This window comes from Taudactylus pleione, unplaced genomic scaffold (assembly GCF_031769625.1).
Source record: "Taudactylus pleione unplaced genomic scaffold, aTauple2 ptg000711l, whole genome shotgun sequence".
NCBI lineage: Eukaryota > Metazoa > Chordata > Amphibia > Anura > Myobatrachidae > Taudactylus > Taudactylus pleione.
This window is the reverse complement of record NW_028285113.1, coordinates 12,548,129-12,572,998: the sequence shown is the minus strand read 5'-3', so window position 1 is coordinate 12,572,998 and position 24,870 is coordinate 12,548,129. Positions and strand designations below refer to the sequence as shown.

General features: G+C 46.5%; 1 protein-coding gene across 2 annotated transcripts in view; it reads right to left on the bottom strand.

The window, feature by feature from the left end:
* Positions 1 to 6,370, bottom strand: part of CUL5 (cullin 5) — an 83,077-nt gene extending 76,707 nt beyond the window's left edge. The window contains exon 1 of one of the 2 annotated variants that reach the window (XM_088456754.1): positions 6,190 to 6,370. In XM_088456754.1, coding sequence (XP_088312880.1) covers positions 6,190 to 6,213 — 24 coding nt within the window. In that variant the 5' untranslated portion in view covers positions 6,214 to 6,370. The remainder of the gene's footprint in view (positions 1 to 6,189) is intronic. The other variant, XM_088456755.1, reaches the window with a different exon arrangement.
* Positions 6,371 to 24,870: the final 18,500 nt, after the last annotated feature.

Here is a 24,870-nt window from a genome sequence, read left to right as displayed (position 1 = left end):
TACTACCCTTCCTATTATGTCCTGCTACCATGTACTGCTACCCTTCCTACCATGTCCTCCTACCATGTACTGCTACCCTTCCTACCATGTCCTCCTACCATGTACTGCTACCCTTCCTACCATGTCCTCCTACCATGTACTGCTACCCTTCCTACCATGTACTGCTACCCTTCCTACCATGCCCTCCTACCATGTACTGCTACCCTTCCTACCATGTCCTCCTACCATGTACTGCTACCCTTCCTACCATGTCCTGCTACCATGTACTGCTACCCTTCCTACCATGTCCTCCTACCATGTACTGCTACCCTTCCTACCATGTCCTGCTACCATAGACTGCTACCTTTCCTACCATGTACTGCTACCCTTCCTACCATGTACTGCTACCCCTCCTACCATGTACTGCTACCATAGACTGCTACCTTTCCTACCATGTACTGCTACCCTTCCTACCATGTCCTGCTACCATGCAAGTAGCCGCGGCAGCTACTGCGTCTGCAGTTGAATCAGGCCTTTTATCGGTTTAAAATAGGACAGATATATTCTGCAACTCGTTCATACTGCTTAAATGTATCAATCACTCTGAAATGTTGCTTAAAGTTATGCCTACAATGCAGTGGATGCCAGAAAAACATAATTCAGCTCCTTCTGTAACTAAATTCTGTTTGTGGAACTGTGGCGACAATGGGACTCTTCTTCATATATTTCTAGTCTTCTTCACTTCTTGGTACCCCTTGGGCTGATGTCTTTCATCTAACCTTTTAAATGGTTGAAAATATTGCCCCTCTCCCCTGACATTGCCTTGTTATATATCACTGTCCCTTTCATCTCCAAACCATAATAAGTATGACGCAGGCTGCATCCGTATTGCTATCAGAGCTGCCATTGCACTGCATTGGAAGGATACGTCTTTTCCACTTCTCCCTATGGGTGGTATTTAATTGTTAGCAGCTTCTCTGGCAACTCTCAGCCACTAACATCACAGATTTTCCTTCACATCCCATAGAATTGCACAGGAAAATCTGCAATGATGCTGTAGAGTGATTCTCGGCAATGTATGCATTCGCCCATATCACTGAGGAACTGAATCATCACCAAACATTTTAGCTAAGATTCAGGCTAGTTACACTATGGAGACCATAGGCTTCCAAATCTCCTCTTCTGCTTTTCCCCCTTAACGATGTGGTTACCATGAACTTCATATTACATTGAGCATCTAATCTGGTCACACTCCCTTTGCAGTTAATACTTTCAGTTTTCTTCTAGTCATACATGTCGTGGTTGTCCTTCTATTTCTATATTGGCCTGAATGAAGTCTCATGCTTATTGGTTGCTGACCTTGCCTGACCTAGATCTCCTTTTTTCCCCACTGTTGTCACAGGTCTCCTTTCTTCCCTCATTCTGTCTTTGAAAAAAACACCACATAAGACATCAAATAAATAAATAACTAAATAAAAAGTGTTGTAAGATTGTCCTTACCAAATGTAAAGTCAGCCCTGAGATCTTTATATTTTTAGGGGATGATTCAATTCTCAGTGATGCCGGTAGTATGCCATCATGGAAACGCCTGCAATGGCAGCACATCTAAACTAGCCCAGTAAAATTATGTTGGGTTACCGTAATTCCAAATGATTTGCATGACTGCACGTCGCTCGGAATTGAATTTCCCAGTTACTGTGTTTTGTCTATTGCAACGTAAGAAAATGTTCATACAGTATCTGTATCTATGAAATACTTCATGTTCTGTGTGTTAGCAGGTGGGAATACTACACGTTCTGTTTGAGCCACTCGTCAGACTGTTACATTAATGATAATTAAAGCAAAGTTTAAAGCTGGGTACACACTATTTGATGTGTGACCCAGCGGCAGAATGATGCGTTATAACTATACATCACAAGTGCCGTACACACTGCACGATCTGGTGTACGACGCCATGTCGTTACAAGCTGTATGTAACAACATGGCGATGTTGATTGCATTGTCCCATCTGCTGTGCAGAACAGCAAATGGAATGATAGGGTGAACAACAGATCGGGTGTGCTCACTGGGCCTGAGGCAGATTTGGAAATACAGTAAAGCTGGGTACACACTGCGCGCGTATTGTCCACATCGGGCACCGTGAACCCGCTATGCTGCTGACGATGCGTGCTCCCGCGCATCGTCAGCGACATCGCCCATCGAACCTGCATGCCGAATGCCCCGTGACCCGCCACACGAGAGATCGCACTGGGTACACATCTTAGTAAAACCATGCTTCACTGCAGCTGGGGCAGATATAAAATGTGCAGGGAGATTTAGATTTGGGAGGGGTGTGTCCAACCTCAAATCTAAATTGCAGTGTAAAAATAAAGCTGTGCAGTATTTGTGGGTTACATGCAAAAGCAGCCACTATTTACTCCAAATGCAAAGAAAATTTATGTACACTACCGTTCAAAAGTTTGGGGTCACTTAGAAATTTCCTTATTTTTGAAAGAAAAGCACTGTTTTTTTTCAATGAAGATAACATTAAATTAATCAGAAATACACTCTATACATTGTTAATGTGGTAAATGACTATACTAGCTGCAAACGTCTGGGTTTTAAAGGAATATCTACATAGGTGTATAGAGGCACATTTCCAGCAACCATCACTCCAGTCTTCTAATGGTACATTGTGTTTGCTAAGCGTTAGAAGACTAATGGATGACTAGAAAACCCTTGTGCAATTATGTTAGCACAGCTGAAAACGGGTCTCCTCGTTAGAGAAGCTGTAAAACTGGCCTTCCTTTGAGCTAGTTGAGTATCTGAAGCATTTGTGGGTTCGATTATACTCTCCAAATGACCAGAAAAAGAGAACTTTCATGTGAAACTCGACAGTCTATTCTTGTTCTTAGAAATCAAGGCTATTCCATGCGAGAAATTGCCAAGAAACTGAACATTTCCTATAACGGTGTGTACTACTCCCTTCAGAGAACAGCACAAACAGGCTCTAACCAGAGTAGAAAGAGAAGTGGGAGGCCCCGATGCACAACTGTGCAAGAAGACAAGTACATTAGAGTCTCTAGTTTGAGAAATAGACGCCTCACAAGTCGTCAACTTGCAGCTTCATTAAATGGTAACCGCAAAACGCCAAAGTCAACGTCTACAGTGAAGAGGCGACTCCGTGATGCTGGCCTTCTAGACAGAAGAAAAAGCCATATCTGAGACTGGCCAATAAAAGGAAAAGATTAATACTGTATGGGCAAAAGAACACAGACATTGGACAGAGGAAAATTGGAAAAAAGTGTTATAGACAGACGAATCGAAGTTTGAGGTGTTTGGATCACACAGAAGAACATTTGTGAGACGCAGAACAAGTGAAAAGATACTGGAAGAGTGCCTGACGCCATCTGTCAAGCATGGTGGAGGTAATGTTATGATCTGGGGCTGCTTTGGTGCTGGTAAAGTGGGAGATTTGTACAAGGTAAAAGGGATTTTGAATTAGGGATGTGCAGGCTCGGTTAGGTTCGAATTTGCATGCCGAGTTCGGATTTTTCCCTCCAAAAATCGGGTCTCAGAAAGAGACAAAATGTCATCTTTCATGGAAGATGATGTTTGTCCATGAAAGATGATGTTTTGACTCTTTCTGAGAGCCAATTTCCTCCTCCAACAGGACAATGACCCAAAGCACACATCTAAATAATGCAAGAACTATTTAGGGAAGAAGCAGGCAGCTGATATTCTGTCTGTAGTGGAGTGGCCAGCGCAGTCACCAGATCTCCACCCTATTGAGCTGTTGTGGGAGCAGCTTGACCGTATGGTACACAAGAAGTGCCCATCAAGCCAATCCAACTTGTGGAAGGTGCTTCAGGAAGCGTGGGCTGAAATTTCTTCAGATTACCTCAACAAATTAACAGCTAGAATGCCAAAGGTCTGCAATGCTGTAATTGCTGCAAAAGGAGCATTCTTTGACGAAAGCAAAGTTTGAAGGGCAAAATTATTTCAAATAAAAACCATTATTTCTAACCTTGCCAATGTCTTGACTATATGTTCTATTCATTTTGCAACTCATTTGATAAATAAAAGTCAGTTTTCATGTAAAACACGAAATTGTCTGGGTGACCCCAAACTTTTGAACGGTAGTGTATTTTCACCCCTTGCTTTGCAACATGGTTTGTCCAGGTACACAGTCACTTGCTCTCTATTGCCAACTCTGAACCAGGCCCACTAAATGATGTGCACAATATATTAATCCGACCAAAGTTGTGACAATATATCGTATAGTGTGTACCAAGCTTAAGAGATATGGAGCATACACACGGTCAGATTTGTCAGATGAACGATTTGAACGACTGAACAATTTTTGACTGCATTAAAATGAATGGAATCGTCCAAGTCTGACTGCAAACACATCAGATGTCAGATATCGTTATCTGACAAACGGGAACGCGCATCGTCCATCGTTCAGGCATGTCAGATTTTCCTTCAGATATGAATGACTGAACGATTTTTAAATCGTTATAGTTCAGATCTGAAGGAAAAATCTGACCGTGTGTATGCACCATATAGAATTAGATGAGAAATCACATCTGAGTTATTTAAAAGTATGCCCAGCAAAACAAGCGTGTATACCCGCAACTCCAGAGTGCCACAAATGACCACATAGTGATAAGTTAAAGGAACAGCTGATGAACAGTTTAGAAGAGGAGATGGAAAAGTGTTAGGTATGCACATTGGGTGACAGGTACTGTTTTGAGCGATTTACATTGATGTAGATATTGTCAAGAGTTTAGGTGAACAACTACGAACATTGAAAATGCAATATCTTATAGCTCAACAGCATTGAAGAGAATGGGGATGTTATCAGTAAACCATTTGTGTGCTCCAGGCGAAACTCAGTAATAGATGTCACATACACACTCAGTGGGCGGAATTCAATTGATTTCGCGGCCCACATTTCCCGTCTAAAGTGACAGGAGATCGCGGGCCGCTATTCAATTGTGCCAGAATTTCACGCTGATCGCGCCCATAGAGGTCAGGTTTAGCCGCGTAAAGCAGCTAAACCCGACCAAAGTGCTGGGCGCGATCGCGAAAAGTGATGTTTGGGCGCCCAAACATGTCACTTTTCGCACATTTCAGCTCTCATACCCCAGGGGCAGCGAGCTGAAATATAGCGCTTGGCAGCTGATCGCGCCCTACAGGAGCAAGAATAGAATAGCTCCGTTGGGCGCGATAGGGGCTGGAGAGAATTGAATTCCGCCCAATGAGTGATAGATGTCCCATGCATACTCATTGGGGGCGATTCAATTGTTTATCAAGGCAGCTAGTGAGTGATAAGACGTCACACGCACACTCAGTGATAAGACGTCACACGCACACTCAGTGATAGACGTCACACGCACACAGTGATAAATGTCACATGCATACTCATTGGGGGTGATTCAATTGTTTATAAAGGCAGCTAGTGAGTAATAAGACGTCACACGCACACTCAGTGATACACGTCACACGTACACTCAGTGATACACGTCACACGCACACTCAGTGATCAATGTAGATAAAAGATGGACAGGTGCTTATTATGGTTATATTTAGAGAGAACACAACATGGTAGATAACACTGGGAGAGAATGCTTGAACAATAAGAGAACAACCTATGTATCACTATTCAGCGCGAGCATCCACTGATTGCTCCAATAACCAATCTACATATACTGTACATCCAGTGTCATTCATCTAAAGGTAAAAGTCAGAACCAGTACAGCCTTCTGTCACCTATCATACCATAACAGCAAGAACAGCTATCCGACCAGGAGGTTTATTGCTGCGCTACTAGATGATATTCTATTTATTTATACACACACACACACACATAGAGATATATATATATATATATATCACACACCCGTAGAGAGATAACACACATATTAGTGTATATAATTCTAGGTATAGAAGCTGCTGCTGGTGTGATGATAGTGATGGGGCTGGGCATTTATAATAGAAGGGTCACATACATGACCCCCCCTTCCCCCCCCACGGCGGCCGGACTCTGAGTGACAGGCAGCACTAGTGACAGGGGGGGAGGGTCTGTGTACTGCTCCGGGCCGGTCCGGCAGTGACATCACCGGTGACTGACATTACAGCACGGATAGACAGTGCACGGGGGAGGGAGGGGGTACCGGCTGCGGGATAGGGGCGCTGCGGAGGCGTGGGGGGAGGGGGGCTCCATACCTTTAAGAGATGAGACGTCGCCATGTTCCCACAACTTGTCCTCCCGCCGGATCCCGCGAGATTCTACCGCTGCTCCTGCCGGCGCGTGTCGAGTCACATGACCGAGGCGCAGCCGGGCTCGCGGCGGCGGCGCTGCTGCTGCTAGGGGCGGCGCGCTCTCCGGCACCTCATTGGGCGGACGTCAGACCGAGGGGCGGGGCGTAACGCACAGGAGTGACGCCAGTGTGCTACGCAGACTCAGGTTCAGGCGTTCTCTTCTCAGAAGTCATTATAACAACGAACGAAGTCAGAGCCTACTTTGAGGGGGAGCGCTCCCCGGCTCTTGTGCTATGTGTGTGTGGGGATAGGGAGAGTTAGGACGCCCTGCTCTCTGTACTGTGTGTGTGGACGGGGATACATAGGACGCCTTGTGTGAGGGAGCGCAGGGATGCACTGTGTGTGGGACGGGGATGCATAGGACGCACTGTGTGTGGGGACGGGGATGCATAGGACGCACTGCGTGGGGACGGGGATGCATAGGACGCACTGTGTGTGGGGACGGGGATGCATAGGACGCACTGTATGTGGGGACGGGGATACATAGGACGCCCTGTGTGATTGATCGCTGCCTGGCTCTCTGCACTGTGCGTTTGGGGACGGGGATACATAGGACGCCCTGTGTCAGGGAGCGCTGCCTGGCTCTCTGTACTGTGCGTATGGGGACGTGGATACATAGGACGCACTGTGCTTATGGGGATTCATAGGAAGCACCGACTGTGGGAACGTGGATACATAGGACGCACTGTGTGATGGAGCGCTGTCTGTGCTGTGCGCATGGGGACAGGGGCACATTGACCCATATTCAGTTAGAGGCGAAAAATCTGAAAGTTTTCGCCTGTCCAGCTTTCAACTTCATTCGCCTGTTTCAGAGGCGAATTCATTCCGTGCGCGTCCACGCTTTTCGCCTAATTCAATTGCAAAACAGGCAAAGACGGAAATAGGCGAATGCAGTACAGGCGAAAAGTACTTAAAAGAATTGGGGAAAAATCAGTCTGTACCCCAAAAAAAGATACACTAACAAAGGAAATCAATATAGATATGTAGTAATAGCCCTAAATAAAGTTGTGTAAATAGCTTGCTATTAGCGTCTTTGTAAAAGTGGTGAAGAATGGCATAAAGCAGTATTTTTTGGTGAAAATAAGTAGTCCTGTCAAATTTGGGGTACCTGAAAATGGGTGCTAGCATATATTTATGTCTCTAAAGTGAACTTTTTAAAAACGTGAAAAATCCAAGGGTTATGAGTTGTTACTCCACGTTTGCACCCCAAAATAAAGACTTTGCACTTTTCACCTGCTATTCATTGGAGACTCTTTTTTTTTTTTGCCGAATTCAATGCATCAAGTTTCCGCTTAGGTGAAATCGTCATGGAATTGAATTAGGCGAAAAGTGTTCAGGCGATAAAGGCTTTTCGCCTCTAATTGAATACGGCCCTTAGGATGCACTGTGTTTGGGAACGGGGATACTTGGGATTCACTGTGTATGGGGATACATAGAATGCACTGTGTGTGGGGACGGGGATACTTAGGATGCACTGTGTGTGGGGACGGGGATACATCGGATGCACTGTGTGTGGGGACGGGGATACATAGGATGTACTGTGTGTGGGGACGGGGGTATTTAGGATGCACTGCGGGGACGGAGATACATGGGATGCCCTGTGTGTGGGGACGGGGATACATAGGATGCACTGTATGTGGGGATACATAGGATGTACTGTGTGTGGGGACGGGGGTATTTAGGATGCCCTGTGTGTGGGGACGGGGATACATAGGATGCACTGTGTGTGGGGATGGGGGTATTTAGGATGCACTGTGGGGGCGGAGACACATAGGATGCACTGTGTGTGGGGAAGGGGATACATAGGATGCACAGTGTGGATACGGGATGTATTGTCCGTGGGGACGGGGATACATGGGATGCACTGTGTGGGGATGGGGATACATAGGATGCATTGTGTGTGGAAATGAGGATACTTAGAATGCACTGTGTGGATACGGGATACATAGGACGCACTGTGTGAGGGAGTGCTCTCTGTACTGTGTGGGAACGGGAATACATAGGATGCACTGTGTGGGGACGGGGATACATAGGATGCACTGTGTTCGGGGACGGGGATCCATAGGACGCACTGTGTGAGGGAGTGCTCTCTGTACTGTGTGTGTGTGGGAACGGGGATACATAGGATGCACTGTGTGTGGGGACGGGGATACATAGGATGCAGTGCGGGGGGGACGGGGATACGGAATGGGTATGAAATACCGCCGGCCGACATGAGCAGAGTTCGAAGCAGCGGAAGCCCAACAGCGCTGGAAATCCTGATTGTGGATAGGTGAGTATTTACTAACCTAACCCTCCTTAGGGGTGCCTAACCCTAACTTCCCCCCCCAAGTGCCTAACCCTAATCCCCCCTCTAAGTGCCTAACCCTAACCACCCCCTTCCCCGCTGCCTAAACCTAAGTCCCCCGGAGGTGTGCCTAACCCTAAGTCCCCCTCGGGAGCCCTAAACCTAACCCTCCCCCCCGCGGTTGTCCGCTCGCGGCGCCCGGCATCACTACGATCGTGATGCCAGGCGCCGGTCTCCCGGCGTCGGGGAAATGCGGGTGTCTACATCTAGACGCCCGGCATTTCACCCTTGCCGGGATATGACAGTCGGGAAGCCGGCTGCCGGTATTTAGGCAGTCGGCTTCCCGATTGCATACCGGGGATGCATAGGATGCAGTGCGTGGGGATACATAGGATGCACTGTGTGTGTGGACGGGGATACTTAGATTGCACTGTGTGGATACGGGATGCATTGTGTGTGGGGACGGGATACATAGGATGCACTGTGTGTGGGGACGGAGATACATAGGATGCACTGTGTGTGGGGACGGGGATACATAGGATGCACTGTGTGTGGGGACGGGGATACATAGGATGCACTGTGTGTGGGGACGGGGATACATAGGATGCAGTGCGGGGGGGACGGGGAAACATAGGATGCACTGTGTGTGGGGACGGGGATGCTTAGAATGCACTGTGGATATGGGATGCATTGTGTGTGGGGACGGATACATAGGATGCACTGTGTGGGGAGAGGGATACATAGGACGCACTGTGAGAGGGAGCGCTCCCTGGCTCTCTGTACTGTCTGCCTGGGGACAGGGATACATAGGATGCCCTCTGTGAGGAAGCGCTGACTGGCTTTCTGTACAGTGTGTGTGGGGACAGGAATACATAGAACGCAGTGGCAAACGCAGGATTTTCAAATAATTGGTTACAGAACCAATGACATAAAAGTAACCAGAATAAGCGTGCAACATTCACTTTTTTGTGTACATCGTGTTTTAATATAAATAACAATAAATAATATAAATAAAGCATCTGGGCATAAAACTTGCACAATTTGTAAAGATGCCTACACACTTGGCGATGTGCTCACGATCCGACATTGTGCCCGATTTACCCTTGAACTCTCCCCAGCAGCTTCCCGACAGTCGCGGGCACGATTTGGTGTTAAAAACTGGCCAATGTGACAAACGATCTATCGTGCCTCCTAACTATTCCAGTGCATCGCGACTGAGATTGTCAGGTCTGTCCTACAGCACGGCAGATCTGAAGATGCGATGTACAACCTGCGGGGACGCGCATCGTGAGTGGACACTCAACGATTTGGGCATATTTTACACGATTTGTCGTCGCGATGCTTCAGAATCGGGCAAATCGTGTAAAATAATGCTAAGTGCGTAGGCACCTTAACAGTATGTACGAAGAAAATTTAAACTACCAGTGCAATTTACTCCACACAGTAGTCCCTTATTCGTGTTATGATACATAGTAGTGCCCCTTATACACAATGCCCACATTGGTGCCCCTTATACACAATGCCCACAGCAGTAGTGCCCCTTATACAATGCCCACAGCAGTAGTGCCCCTTATACAATGGCCACAGTAATAGTGCCCCTTATACAGTGCCCACAGTAGTGGTGCCCCCTATGCAATGCCCCAATTAGTAGTGCCACCTATGCAGTGCCCCCATTAGTAGTGTCCCCAGTGGTAATGCTCCTGTTAGTGCCCTCAGTAGTAATGCCCCCAGTGGTAGTGGCTCTAAAAAAAAAAAATTCAATCAAAAATACAAACAATACTTACCTTAAGCCCCGCTCCTGCGTTCACTGCCGTCCGGCCTGACTGCTCCTCGGATCTATGGGAGAGACGTCATGACTTCTCTCCCATAGTGCTCACTGCGGGAGCCGGAAGCCGGAGCTCAGGAGTGAGCTCCAGACTCCGGCTGCCTCTGCGGAGATGGAGCCGGGTGCCCGCTGGTGACAAAATCTAAGCAGGCACCTGGCAAATGGAGCCTCTCTGAGGCTGCTGGAGGGGGAGTGTGGGCAGATGGAACAACGAGCAGGGTTTTTTTCTAGGTACTAGGAACACCCCCTGCATGCACGTATGGGACGCACAGTGTGAGGATGCGCTCCCTGACTTTGTGTAATGTGGAGATACATAGGATGCACTGTGTGAGGGAGCGTTGTTCCCCTGCTCTTTGTATTGTGTGTATTTGGGGACGTCTTGTGTGAGGGAGTGCTCCTTTGCTTTCTGTACTGTGTGTGTGTGGGAACAGGTATACACAGGACACCCTGTGTGAGGGAGCACTGACTGTCTCTCTGCATGGGTGTCGAGGGGGGGGAGCGGGTACTAATTACCCAGGCCTGGGCTTGCTGGAGGGGCACGGATCCGACGCTGCTCCTCCCTGTCAGCTGAGCAGCCCGGCACACGCTGCTGTGTGATGGGCTACTGTGATGTCCAGGTTTTGTTGTGGGCCCGGAGTGGTGATAGGAGCAGACACAGAAGCAGATTTAAAACAAAACGTGGAACTTTCGCATCCTCTGCGGATGCGAAAACCCAGGACCTGAGAGACCTCGAATTCCACGTCTCTTTCAGTCTGGATGCGAGGGGGAACAGAAAGGACCTTGTGGAATTTGTTCAATATTAGAGGTTTTAGGAGGCAGATATGGTATGAGTTTGGAATTTTTAGATAAGCAGGCAGCTGAAGGCAATAAGCCACAGGGTTGATTATTTCTGTGATAGAAAAAGGTCCGATGAACCGGGGAGCAAACTTCATCGAAGGTACTCTGAGACGGATGTTCCGGGTGGATAACCAGACTTGGTCTCCAACTTGCATGCAAGGTACCTTCCTACATCTCCTATCTGCCTGAAGTTTGTAACGGGAGGACGCCTTCTCCAAATCAGAACGTACTTGAGCCCAATTCGATGCAAATCTCTGTACAGTATCCTCCACGGCTGGCACATCAAAGGCAGGCAGGCTTCAAAACTCAGGAATACGAGGGTGAAGACCATAGACGATTTGAAATGGGGTTTGATTTGTCGAGGAATGATACGAGGCATTATGTGCAAATTCTGCCCACGGTAGCAATACAGACCAATTGTCTTGGGATGATGTCATGAAGATCCTTAGGAAGGTCTCAAGAACTTGATTGACCTCTGTGGATCCATTGCTTTGAGGGTGATAGGCCGTGGAGAAGTTTAACTTTACTTGTAGAACAGAGCATAAGGCTCTCTAGAACTTTGCCACAAATTGAGTGCCACGATCAGAAACTATTTCGGTAGGAAGTCCATGGAGGCGAAATATGTGCTGAACGAACAGATGAGCCAAGTCAGGAGCAGTAGGCAGTTTCTTTAGAGATATATAATGAACCATCTTCGAAAATCGGTCTACCACAACCCAGATGGTGGTGTAACCCTGAGAGCTAGGTAAATCCGTTATGAAGTCCATGGAGAGATGTGTCCATGGATGTGATGGAATAGGCATGGGTAACAATGCACCAGCTGGGGCTTGACTCGAAGACTTATGCTGAGCACATGAGGTACAAGAGGAAATAAATTCCAATACATCAGTCTTCATGGACGGCCACCAATAACTTTTAAAAGTTCCAGAGTCTTCCGAGTACCTGTGTGACCTGCAAAACGAGAGGAGTGAGCTCAGGTGAGGAGCTGCTTCCTTAACTCCGGGGCCACAAAAGTTTTCCCAGTAGGGGGCTGTATCTGTATGATGGCAAACACTCGACTCCAGGACATGGGCACTACGCAGGGTCTCCGAATTGTCGTTACAGAGGAGAGATCTAGACAGAGCATCTGCTTTCTGATTTAGAGTTCCAGATCGAAAGGACAGGGTGAACTGAAAGCGAGCAAAGAAAATTGCCCATCGGGCCTGACGAGGGCTCACACACTGGATGTTTTTGAGGAAGAGGAGGTTCCGATGATCAGTGAAGGGAACTTTAGCCTCTTCCAGTAGGTATCTCCACTCCTTCAGCACCAACTTCACTGCCAGGAGTTCTTGTTCACCTATAGCATAGTTCCTTTCGGCAGAAGAGAACTTCTTGGAGAAAAACCCACAGGGATGAACTCTGTTGTCTTCATATCGCTGGGATAGGACTGCTCCTACTGCTTCAGATGAGGCATCAACCTCTAACAAAAAAGGTAAATTCAGGTCTGGTTGTCTTAAGACTGGAGCTGGAATAAAGGCTTGTTTCAAAAGCTGGAAGGCTGTCTCTGCCTCGGGTGACCATAGGACAGGATTAGCGCCTTTACGGATCAGGGCCGTAATGGGAGCCATCAGTGACGAAAATCCCTTGAAAAGCGTCTATAATAGTTGGCAAATCCGAGTAGTCTCTGGATGGCTTTCAAGGTTTGAGGTCGGGACCAATCCAGGATTGCCTGCACTTTTTTGGGATCCATTTCTAGACTGGAGCCAGAGATGAAGTAACCAAGAAATGGCACACTGGGTACACTAAAGACACACTTTTTCAGTTTACAGTAGAGGTGGTTCTTCCTCAGACGAGACAGCACTTCCTTGACATGGTGATGATGTTCCTCTAGAGAAGACGAGAAAATCAATATGGTCGTCCAGATAGACAACGACTGACACATATAATAGATCCCGGAAAATTTTGTTAACGAAGTCCTAAAAGACAGCGGGGGCATTGCACAAGCCGAAAGGCATCACAAGGTATTGAAAATGTCCATCCCTATTATTAAAAGCGGTTACCTGAGCGAATACGAATGAGATTATAGGCCCCTCTCAGATCTTACTTGGAGAATATGATGGACCCCTTGACTCTGTCAACTCCATGATTAGTGGAAGCGGATGTCGATTTTTGACCGTTATATCGTTCAGGCCTCAGTAGTCTATACAAGGTCTTAATCCACCATCCTTCTTGCCAACGAAAAAGAACCCAGCTCCTGCAGGAGAGGTAGAAGGACCTTTCTCCAAATTCTCTTTGATCTGTTCAGACATCGCTTTGGTCTCTGGCAAGGATAGAGGATAGGTGCGGCCACGAGGAGGCATCTTGTCAGGCAATAAATCGATTAGACAATCCCATTCCCTGTGAGGAGATAAGATATTCGCTTGTTGTTCAGAAAAGACGTCAGTAAACATTTGATACTCCTTGGGAATTGCTAGAGATTCTAATGAGACTGTTTTACTCACAGGTCAACTCCCCATGAGAGGACTTGCATCGAGCACCAGTCGATCCTGGGATTGTGCTGGCGTAACCAGGGTAGCCCTAAAATGATTTCTTGGGAGGCCTCAGGTATCACTAAGAATTTTAGAGACTCAGAATGGAGTGCCCCAATACGGACCAGTACAGGTTGAGTTTCCTTGGTGACAACTCCATTAGCCAGAAGACGTCCATCTACAGCGGTCAGGGAAATCGCGTGATCAAGGGATGAACAAGGAATCTGTAGCTTGTTAACTAAGCTGGAGGTCATAAAATTTCCGGCTGCTCCAGAATCTAGTAGAGCAGTTACGAAGACAGGTTTTGACTTGAGATCTATGGCTAAGATCAATACGAAATCTTTAGAATTTGGGGACAGGCTCATAACTCCTAACTTGATGTCCCCAGGGTCAGTTAGGAGTGGGCGTTTCCCGATTTTCGGGAACAGGAGGCCACCAGTTGACCCGATTCTCCACAGTATAGGTAGAGTTTTTTTAATATTCTCTAACGTTCTTCTTTGGAAAGATGGGTATGATTCACCTGCATTGGCTCTTCATCTGTAGAAGGAGCGGTTGGACGGGTAGTAGAGGGAGGAGTAGATGACCTTTGCCGGTCAGTTCTGTGCTTTTAAGCCTGACATTCTCTGAAGCGTAGGTCAATCTTATTACATAGGGAAATCATATCGTTTAGGTTAACAGGTAGGTCACGGGTGACCAAATCATCCTTTAGTCGATCAGAAAGCCCATGCCAAAAAGCTGAGGTGAGGGCTTTCCCCAGGTGAAGATGCTGTATAATAAACTTATATTAAAACATTAAGGGTCTTGAATTTATTTTAATATTTCTTTACAGATGGACCACAGGTGCCAGCGGTCCCTTAATGCTCTGGAATGGAGGCACTTGTGGTTATCCAAGTGCCGGCATGCTGGGGCAGGCTTTCTGGGACCTCTAGGCCACCTGTAAAGAGCAATATTATCATACCATGAACCCCGCACCCACCACCACCAGGGGTGCAGGCATAGCACTGGGCTGTCAGTGGTTGTTGCGCGGGAGGGGGGACCCCACTTTCCAAGGAATTCCAGCCGTGGGCTGACTAGGGGTGGTTAATGTGATGGCAGGGCATTGAGTGTACCACCTGCTATGGCATTATCCCCCTGGCTGGTTAATGTGCTTTGTTGTTTTTTAAAGGGGGTCGGGGTGTTATTTAATCATTGACCTCACCGCACGTCACTGGGATGGGGATACATGGGATTTCCTGAGGGAGGGAGCGCTCCCCGGCCCTCTACTGTGTGTGTGGGGACAGGGATACATAGGACACCCTGTGTGAGGGAGCGCTCCCTGGCTCTCTGTTCTGTGTGTATGGTGATGGGGATAGATAGGATGCCCTGTGTGAGGGAGCACTCCCTGGCTCTCTGTACTGTATGTATGGGGACAGGGTTACATAGGGTGCCCTCTGTGAGGGAGCGCTCCTTGGCTCTCTGTACTGTGTGTATGGTGATGGGGATAGATAGGATGCCCTGTGTGAGGGAGCGCTCCCTGGCTCTCTGTACTGTGTGTATGGTGATGGGGATAGATAGGATGCCCTGTGTGAGGGAGTGCTCCCTGGCTCTCTGTACTGTGTGTATGGTGATGGGAATAGATAGGATGCCCTGTGTGAGGGAGCGCTCCCTGGCTCTCTGTACTGTGTGTATGGTGATGGGAATAGATAGGATGCCCTGTGTGAGGGAGTGCTCCCTGGCTCTCTGTACTGTGTGTATGGTGATGGGAATAGATAGGATGCCCTGTGTGAGGGAGCGCTCCCTGGCTCTCTGTACTGTGTGTATGGTGATGGGAATAGATAGGATGCCCTGTGTGAGGGAGTGCTCCTCGGCTCATGGTACTGTGCGCCTGATTCAGAGATGGACAGAATTGCACAGATGCAAAGTCCCTCCATTTCCACCAGCAGCTGCAACCCCCAGATGATTCTATGGGGGATGCTATGCTCTCAGATTTACCAGGTGGCAGCTTATGTCATCTTCAGTTGGCATAAGCCGCTGTAGCTTATGAGCTACATATTGCAAATCTAGGAACCCTGCCCCATCAATGGTACTGCACATTTGTTACATCCCAGTGGTATGATCGCATCCTGTAATGTGATTGTGGGCGCTAATACCGCGCCCAGAACGCATTGCAAATACGATCATTAATAAATGGGCCTCTTAGTCTGAAAATATGTGCGATGTGTCCTGAGTAGCAAGAAGCTTCATCTACTGTATGTCAGATCTCTAGTGAATGAAGACTAACTTTAAGTGGGTGTATCTGTATTAAGACGTACAGAAAGGCTGTGTCTGATGGAGAGCGTCATGGAAGTGTTGTGGGTGTGTAGCCTGACGTCCATGCTCGTTTAAGGTGTTCATATACAGTTGTACACCTGCTTCAGACACATCATTTGCACCCAGTATGGGGCTGATGCAAGTCCATATACGATAATAATATAGTCTTCAGCACGGACGCAAACATAAAAAAAACAAGTGGGCGGTGCAACAAGGATCCATATATATGGACAGCTTAATTAGCATATCTTAGACCATAGGCTGCTGCTGCTGCAGCCGGACACAAATTCATACGCTGCTGCCTCCGACTCAGTATCAGACCCATAATAAGTAATTTCCAATAGCCAGCACTCAATAGGACAAGGAATGACTCCTCCCAACTTTTCAACACCTGCAATCAGAATGTAGTGTCTGCAATGTCATGTCACAGTGGGGGCATGACTTACCCCCAGAGGCGTGCCTAGATTCTTGATTTGCGTTGCCTGGTGCACCAGTGCCCACACATTCACTACATACTTGTGATAGCAACATCTATGAGCGCCTTGGTACAGTGGGCGTGTACTGCTACATCTGAGAGGCGTGCCATAAAATTGATTTGCATCCAAATGTAAATGAGCCCCAAAGCAGTTAGTAAAATCTATTTGTTGATGAAAACACACTGATACTTCTCAGAAAATACCTGTAACCATAGGGATCATTGTGCTTTATACCAATGCAGGGAAATTATAGTAATGATCCAATTTGAATGTATATATCTCTGTTTTTGTAACAGCTTCACAATGGAGGTAAGGTGGAATGAGGGAGATTGCTACTATTTCAGGGAGTCTCCCTGACAATGAGGGAGAGTTGGCAAGTATGATTCACTACTGCTCTACTGTGTAGGGCATAACCCTGACAGTCAGGACAAAGGTGCCGACAGTGGCGCATACCCCTTAAATCAGGACATTTTAGGGTATGCAGTCGGGAAGCCGGCGGACTTAATCCCGACAGCCGGTTTCCTGACTGCTTTATCCCGGCGAGGGTTAAATGACAGGCGTCTATATCTAGACGCCTGTCATTTTACCGACACCGGGAGACCAGCGCCCGGCATCCTGATCGAAGTGATGCCGAGCGCGGACGGGACGACTTAGGGTTAGGCACCCCCCCCGGGAGGTAAGGGTTAGGCTAGGGGGAGGGAGGGTTAGGCACCCCCCCGGGGGACTTAGGTTTAGGCGGCGGGGAAGGGGGCGTTAGGTTTAGGCACTTAGAGGGGGAATTAGGGTTAGGCACCCCTAAGGAGGGTTAGGGGGGGTTAGGTTAGTGAATACTTACCTGGGATGATCGGGATTTTCACCCATGTCGGGACAAGCGTCCGGCGGTAAATCATACCGATTCCCATTTTAGTAATGAAAAGGTTATCCTCGTTATTTTCTCAATCACATAACTGCCTGTATAAATCTGTTATGAAGCAGTATTACGTTTTTACATTAAGGTTAGTTTTTCCTCTGAGACAGGGTCGCTTGTGCTGCCTGGTCCCCTAGAGGTCACATAGACTACTATGGGCCTGATTAAGCATGGATCGCAATTGCAACCGCATACACAGATCGGCCGTTTGTTGCGTACTGCGCATGCACCGCACTGTGCGTGGTTGGCGATCGCACTGCGATTACGTACGCACTGTGGAATCCAACATAGAGTGAGTGACAGGCAGTGAGCATTTGTGAGTAGTGATGGGGGAGTGGTTGGAGAAACGCAGGCGTGGCTGTACATTTTTCATGCCGTTGCATGGGCGTGCATAAATTAGCCACTGCGATTGCCTACGCAGCCAGAGTACTCACTGCGTGTTAGCTTATCGTCATGACAAATCGTGTATATCGTCTAGTGTGTACGCACTATTGCGTGTTCCCGCTGGTCGTATGCGACGTCATCCGGTCGTCTATGCTGCACAGACAATTGGAAGATATCACATTCGATATGGTGCCAATCGTGCAGTGTGTAACTGTGTACGGCCAACCGGACGACCAGACTATTTGTCATTCCTATTTGGCCAATTTTGATGTCATTCTGTAGCCACTCCCATTTCCTCCTACAATCCTCAGCCTCTCCAACATTGTGGCCCCTCTCGGCGATCCTGTGTGTGCATGCGTTTGTGTGTGGCTACACGTGGGTGCGTGCGTTTTTGCATGCATGTGTGTGTGTATGCGTTTGTGTGTGTCTATATGTGGGTGCGTGCGTTTTTGCATGTGTGTGTGTGTGCGCATGCGCTGGCATTACATAAATGCAACCATAATACTGGAATATAATTTTTTTTATTTGAATAACTTTTATGGTAGCATTAAAAGCATGGCAATGGAAGCCCTACAAAAACATATAAACATATACAATGTTTAGTCACTAGGCAGTGATATATTTTTTTATATTCTCCTTTATACGTAGTCATATTTTGAGTTATCATGCTCGTCTGCTTATTTAATAGTCCAATTTGTAATAGTCATTTTGTGTCTTTCTTCGCAGTTTCAAATGCCTTTGGAGAAAAACACAGAATTTATTAAGGATTTTATACAAAGGTATGGTGAAAATGAATGTCTTTGGAAGATACGGTCCAAAGATTACTGTAATAAAGAGAAGCGTGCCGCAGCTATACAAAGGTTGGTATTCATTAGTAAGCCGTACCATAGTGAAACAGATCCCAAATGGGTAAAGAAGAAAATTCTGAATTTCAAAACGGTTTTCTTAAAAGGACACAAAAAAAGTTTAACGTCCAAAAAGATCCGGGGCTGGCGCTGATGACATCTATATACCGACATTATGGTATTATAATTTGATGAAATTCCCCCTGGATCAAGGGGAACAAAGAACATCTCTCAACTCAATTGACCTGGTCAAAGGGGACGAGGAAGAGGATTTGGAAAATAGCTGCATGGAGATAGTAAGATACAAACAAAGAAACTGAAAAAAACTATCTTTTATTTTATGCAGAAAATGGTGTACATTTTTCTCTAATTAATAGACTCCTCTTGCCATGGCACAGCCCCCACACCATTAAAATATGCCATGTAGTCCTCCCTTGTCTGCTTTGCATGTTTTGATCCACTTGATCAGGCATACAGTAAGTGTTCTACTGGGTCTTTCCTTTTGGCTTTTAGAACATAGTAGATTGTGCAACACACAGCATGCCATGACAGCCCAGTCAATCTTGTTCACACTCAGATTGATTGGTCCATGTGAAATGCGAAATGAATAACTTAAAGTCCCAAAAGCACTCTCCACAATGCGGCAAGCTCTTCACTCTGGTAAGTGTCCTTTGGGGAGTATGGCTTCATAACATTCTCATGCAGAGCGAATGGCTCATTAGCCACAAACACAAATGGTAGTCCATGCTTATTTTGTTCCCCCGAGGGTATGTTTAAAGTGTTTGACATCAGTCTGTCATAAGATGATAGGCACAGAAACAGACAAATCTCAGGTGCACAACTCCAAATTATTAATAATATATATATATATCAAGTCGAGGTGCGGCACTCTGGGCATCAAAATAACGAGACAACTCACGGCTGATACTGTCAACGTTTCAGTTCATTAACAGAACTTTTATCAAGATAAGAACATGCATAAACACACATACCTTTATACAGAAACAGCACCACCTGTGTAGCCGAGTTCCGGGACTGGGACCGCCCGGCGGCACATTACAATGACGTCATGACGCCAATGGCATATCCACAGCGCCCTCACATGTGTCACCATCACCATGACTACAATACAAGACAAACAATAAACAACATGTATAGACGGGATCACAATCGGCAATAACATCGCTTCTAGCATAAACTCTAGCGGAAATTGCACATAGGGACCTCAAATCACTTTGTTATAAATCTATCAATAACACAATTAAACGTACCAGTGGAAAATGGACACCTCTAAATATTAAATATACATTTAAATTAATATGAATTCAGCACTTTTTAATTATATAACCTTATAAAAAGTTATAAAAAGCAGGAGAATCTTGATAAAAGTTCTGTTAATGAACTGAAACGTTGACAGTATCAGCCGTGAGTTGTCTCGTTATTTTGATGCCCAGAGTGCTGCACCTCGACTTGATTTATCACTTACCTCTGTGGGGGCACTGGCAGCAGCTAATTGAAGTGTGTTATTGGGAGTGCCAGACTCACCACGTTTGTATATATATATATATATATATATATATATAAATGCAATAAAATTTTGCAATCAATAGAGGTTTTTAGCATAATCATGGCCAAGGTTATGGGCCTACCCACCATATCCAGGTAACCTCTTTCGGGTAGGTCCCTAACATACTAGGGTTCAAATCCAGAGCGCAGGACCCCCCAAAAATTGGCCCAGCCAAGCTGCCCCAGGGCACCACCATAGTAAGAAAAGTGCAGTGTAAAGAGATAGCTAGGAGCAGCTGCTGCATATAAAGAATGAAAATAAAAAAGTGAAGTACATATATATTAAACACACAGTGAAGGGTTAAAATGTGTTATAAAGGAAAATGTGTTATAATGCGGTGCCCTGAGACAGATCAACCAATACAATCCAGGGGGACCCACGCCCCAAAAATGAACCAAAGTTGCACTACAGCATATAACTTGTAGGACTTTCCTAGAATTGTGCCTAATACCAGTATGCATATACATTACCATACTCCATGCTTTGAAACCAATAATAGTGCAACTTTGGTTCATTTTTGGGGCGTGGGTCTCCCTGGATTGTATTGGTTGATCTGTCTCAGGGCACCGCATTATAACACATTTTCCTTTATAACACATTTTAACCCTTCACTGTCTTTAATATATATGTACTTCACTTTTTTATTTTCATTCTTTATATGCAGCAGCAGCTGCTCCTAACTATCTCTTTACACTGCACTTTTCTTACTGTGGTGGTGCCCTGGGGCAGCTTGGCTGGGCCAGTTTTTGGGGGGTCCTGCGCTCAGGATTTGAACCCTAGTATGTTAGGGACCTACCCGAAAGAGGTTACCTGGATATGGTGAGTAGGCCCATAACCTTGGCCATGATTATGCTAAAAACCTCTATTGATTGCAAAATGTTATTGCATATATATATATATATATATTATTAATAATTTGGAGTCGTGCACCTGAGATTTGTCTGTTTCTGTGCCTGCAATTAGTCTCATCAGGTAGCACCTCCCATTACATATATAGTCAGGTTGTGCAGTCCAGAAACCTTCCCATATACTGTCATAAGATGATGTCTGCTGAAAGAAGCCACCGTCAGAAGCTCACACATTCTTATCAATGTCTACATAAATAAACTCATAATTAGCATGGACCAGAGCCATCAGTACAATGCTAAAGAATCCTTTATAGTTGTAATAAAAAGATCCGCTGTTGGGAGGTGGTGTTATTCAGATGTGCTTCCCAGCAATGGCTCCTCCACAATTCAGGAAATTCCAGCAAACCTCAAATTCTTCAGCAATAGCTTTCCACTCCTCCATAGTTGTGGGCAACTGTAAAAAATATATGTATATGTCAGTGTTTCATGTATACTTAAATAAAAAGTCATGTAATATTTTTTATTTTTTTTTCCAGCCATCTCTTTGTCAACACCACCTGAGGATGCCTTGGACTTGTCGCAAGAAACTGGCGTGTCAAGCGTCAATGTTGAAAGTGACACAGATGGAGCCTATACCACCAAGCCGCCAAAAGAGGGTAATTCACCCAGAAAATGACCTTCAACACGACAACGTGCAGCTAACAAGCAAAGTGTTGACAGCAGCACATAATGTTCTACAAAAGCCCCCCAACGAGTGTGACGCATTCGGAACAACAATGGCCTTTAAAATGCACCGCATGACAGATGATCAACGCATCCAAGCAGAGCGCCTTATTTTTGATGCATTTAGGATAGGGTTAGCTGGCCAATTAGCGCAACACTCCCATCTCCAAACACGGCCGGAGCATACATTTATGCCACTATCGACCTCAGCCCCAACCACATCCCCCCAAACACATCTTCCAGCCACACCACAACTATGGCGGAGAGACCAGCAGTACACAATGGGCCTCTACTCCCATACATTCAGCTATTTATAGTGGTATGCTATTTGGGTCACAGGATGACAATCATGTTCAGTCCAAGTTTCAACACATGTAAAATTCAGTAATCTATATAGCACCATGATGTTTTTGTATTAATAGTTGTATGTTTATACAATGTTGGACAAATGTTCTTTATGTCAAATTTGGCTTTCCCATTGTTGTACACAGGCAGTGTACAGTTGTATTGTTTGCAGAGATTTATGTATCCCCCCAAAAAAAGTGCTATGTTGGAGAGACCAACAGTACACCATGGGTCACTAGTCACATACATATGACAAATTATAGTGGTATATTATATGGCTCACAGGATGACTTCCATGTTCAGTTTAATTTCATCACATTAAAGTGGATGGACATACAGCACTCAACAATCAGCTGAAAAAGAAGATGGTGGATCAGGCAGTGCAGGGAGGTGGAGCACTGGTGAAGTCGCCCCTCGATCAGACTCTATCTACCAATTAAATGTACATTCAGCCAGTTGCTGGCTAGAGGCCAATTGGTTGCTATGGGCGGCATCTCCACCAGCCCAATCCCCTGCAATGCCCGATACATGAACCTTTTATTAGTATAATAGCTGATTGGTGAGTGCATTATCTCCATGAACTTTATATATTTGCTGACCGCAAATAATTTGTATAGCTAATTTATGCCTTGTAGAGCAAGGCAAAACAAAGTAGAGCAGTAAGCTATGCAGAGCATTCAGCAGGATAACCTAACCTCAGCTCCTGACAAAAAAAATAACCCTAGTGTGTATGTGTGTGTACATCTAGTAGGGAATATAGAGTGTAAGCTGTTGTGGGTCAGATGTAAATATTCTCAGTAAATCGCTGCAGGATATGTGTGCTTTATATAAATTCCTGGTAATAAATAAGTTTCTAGGACAACCAGTATTTACTGAGAGACACGCTGACAACCTAGTGGTAGTGCAGGTAAAATGCCTACATCTGACAACATACAAGCCAGTGAGAACTCCTGCACTTTCACTAGATGGTGATGCAGCTGTAAGATAATTGCCAACCCCAATTTAATGTGCACAGTATCTAGTTTAGAGGTCTTCTTGTGCATTTGGGCTAATATCTTGAACCTCTGGACAGATTTTGATGGGGTTTTTACTATTCTATACAGCATTGGTCGAGGTAGGTTTAGGTATATGAAACATTCATCTGTGACAAAAGAGAGCTAAGCAGTGATGATTTTAATTAATCAAAGTCACGGAAAAAAATCTTGCACCAAGCTGCTACAGCAGGAGTAGGACAGTGTGAGCTGGCCATGGTGCTGAAAATGTAAGAGACAGTGAGAGACAATCAGAGATAGCAATTTGCCATGTTGCTTAGCAGCAGCCTAGGAAGGGGTGGGAGTTAGGGACTGAGGAGGGTCACGTCTGAGGTAGACAGAGAGTGAGAGACAGCCTCCAACAAACCAATGAAGATGCCCTGATGCAGACACAGTAGCCAGGAAGGAGCCAGGGGAGGTATAGCTATCAGGAATTAAAAAACAACCATCATAACACCGTCCATGGTGGCAAATATCAGACCACCACCATCAAATGGTAAAAACACTACCTCAGAACAAAATCATTGATGGTTAGTAACCATCAGATTCTGATATCCATCCCTACACTAAACCTGCAGGAAGAATACGGCCACTACACCTCCATAGTAAGGTGCTCCCTCTCCAGAGTGATGTTCCCGCTCAGCCACATGCCCTTGGTGAGCAGGAAGTCACCTTCCATGGACGTTCGCTCTGTTCTCAGATGGGCAAGATGGTGAGGGCTGACTGTATGGGGAGCTGCAGCAGGGGGGGAGGCAATGAGAGATGACGTGGTGGGGAGATGATGGTGTGCTGAGAGATGCAAGGGGGAGGTGATGGTGTGGCTGAGAGAAACGTCACAGTGGGGGAGACAATGGTGTGCTGATGTAGGTGATGGTGTGCTGAGAGACGACGTGGTGGGGAGGTGATGGTGTGCTCAGAGACAACGCGGGGGGAGGTGATGGTGTGGCTGAGAGATTATGCGGTGGGGAGGTGATGGCTTGCTGAGAGATGGCGCAGGGGGGGAAGTGATGGTGTGGCTGAGACGACATGGTGGGGAGGTGATGGTTTGCTGAGAGATGATGTGGGGGAGGTGATGGTGTGACTGTGAGACAATGCAAGGGGGCGAGGAAATGGTGTGTTGAGAGAAGATGCAGTGGGGAGGTGATGGTGACTGAGATGATGCAGGGGGGGAGGCAATGGTGTGCTGAGAGTGGACACAGTGGGGAGGTGATGGTGTGCTGATGTAGGTGATGGTGTGCTGAGAGACGACGTGGTGGGGAGGTGATGGTGTGCTCAGAGACAACGCGGGGGAGGTGATGGTGTGGCTGAGAGATTATGCGGTGGGGAGGTGATGGTTTGCTGAGAGATGGCGCAGGGGGGGAAGTGATGGTGTGGCTGAGACGACATGGTGGGGAGGTGATGGTTTGCTGAGAGACGTGGGGGAGGTGATGGTGTGACTGTGAGACAACGCGAGGGGGCGAGGAAATGGTGTGTTGAGAGAAGATGCAGTGGGGAGGTGATGGTGACTGAGATGATGCAGGGGGGGAGGCAATGGTGTGCTGAGAGTGGACACAGTGGGGAGGTGATGGTGTGTTGATAGACGACACAAGGGGAGATTGTGTGGCTGAAAGATGTAGGGGGAAGGAAGTTACACAGGAGGAACAAGTCTGGTTGAACCGTTGTTGTATAATGATGACCTTGTTAATACTCCTACACAAACAGGCATCTACCGGAC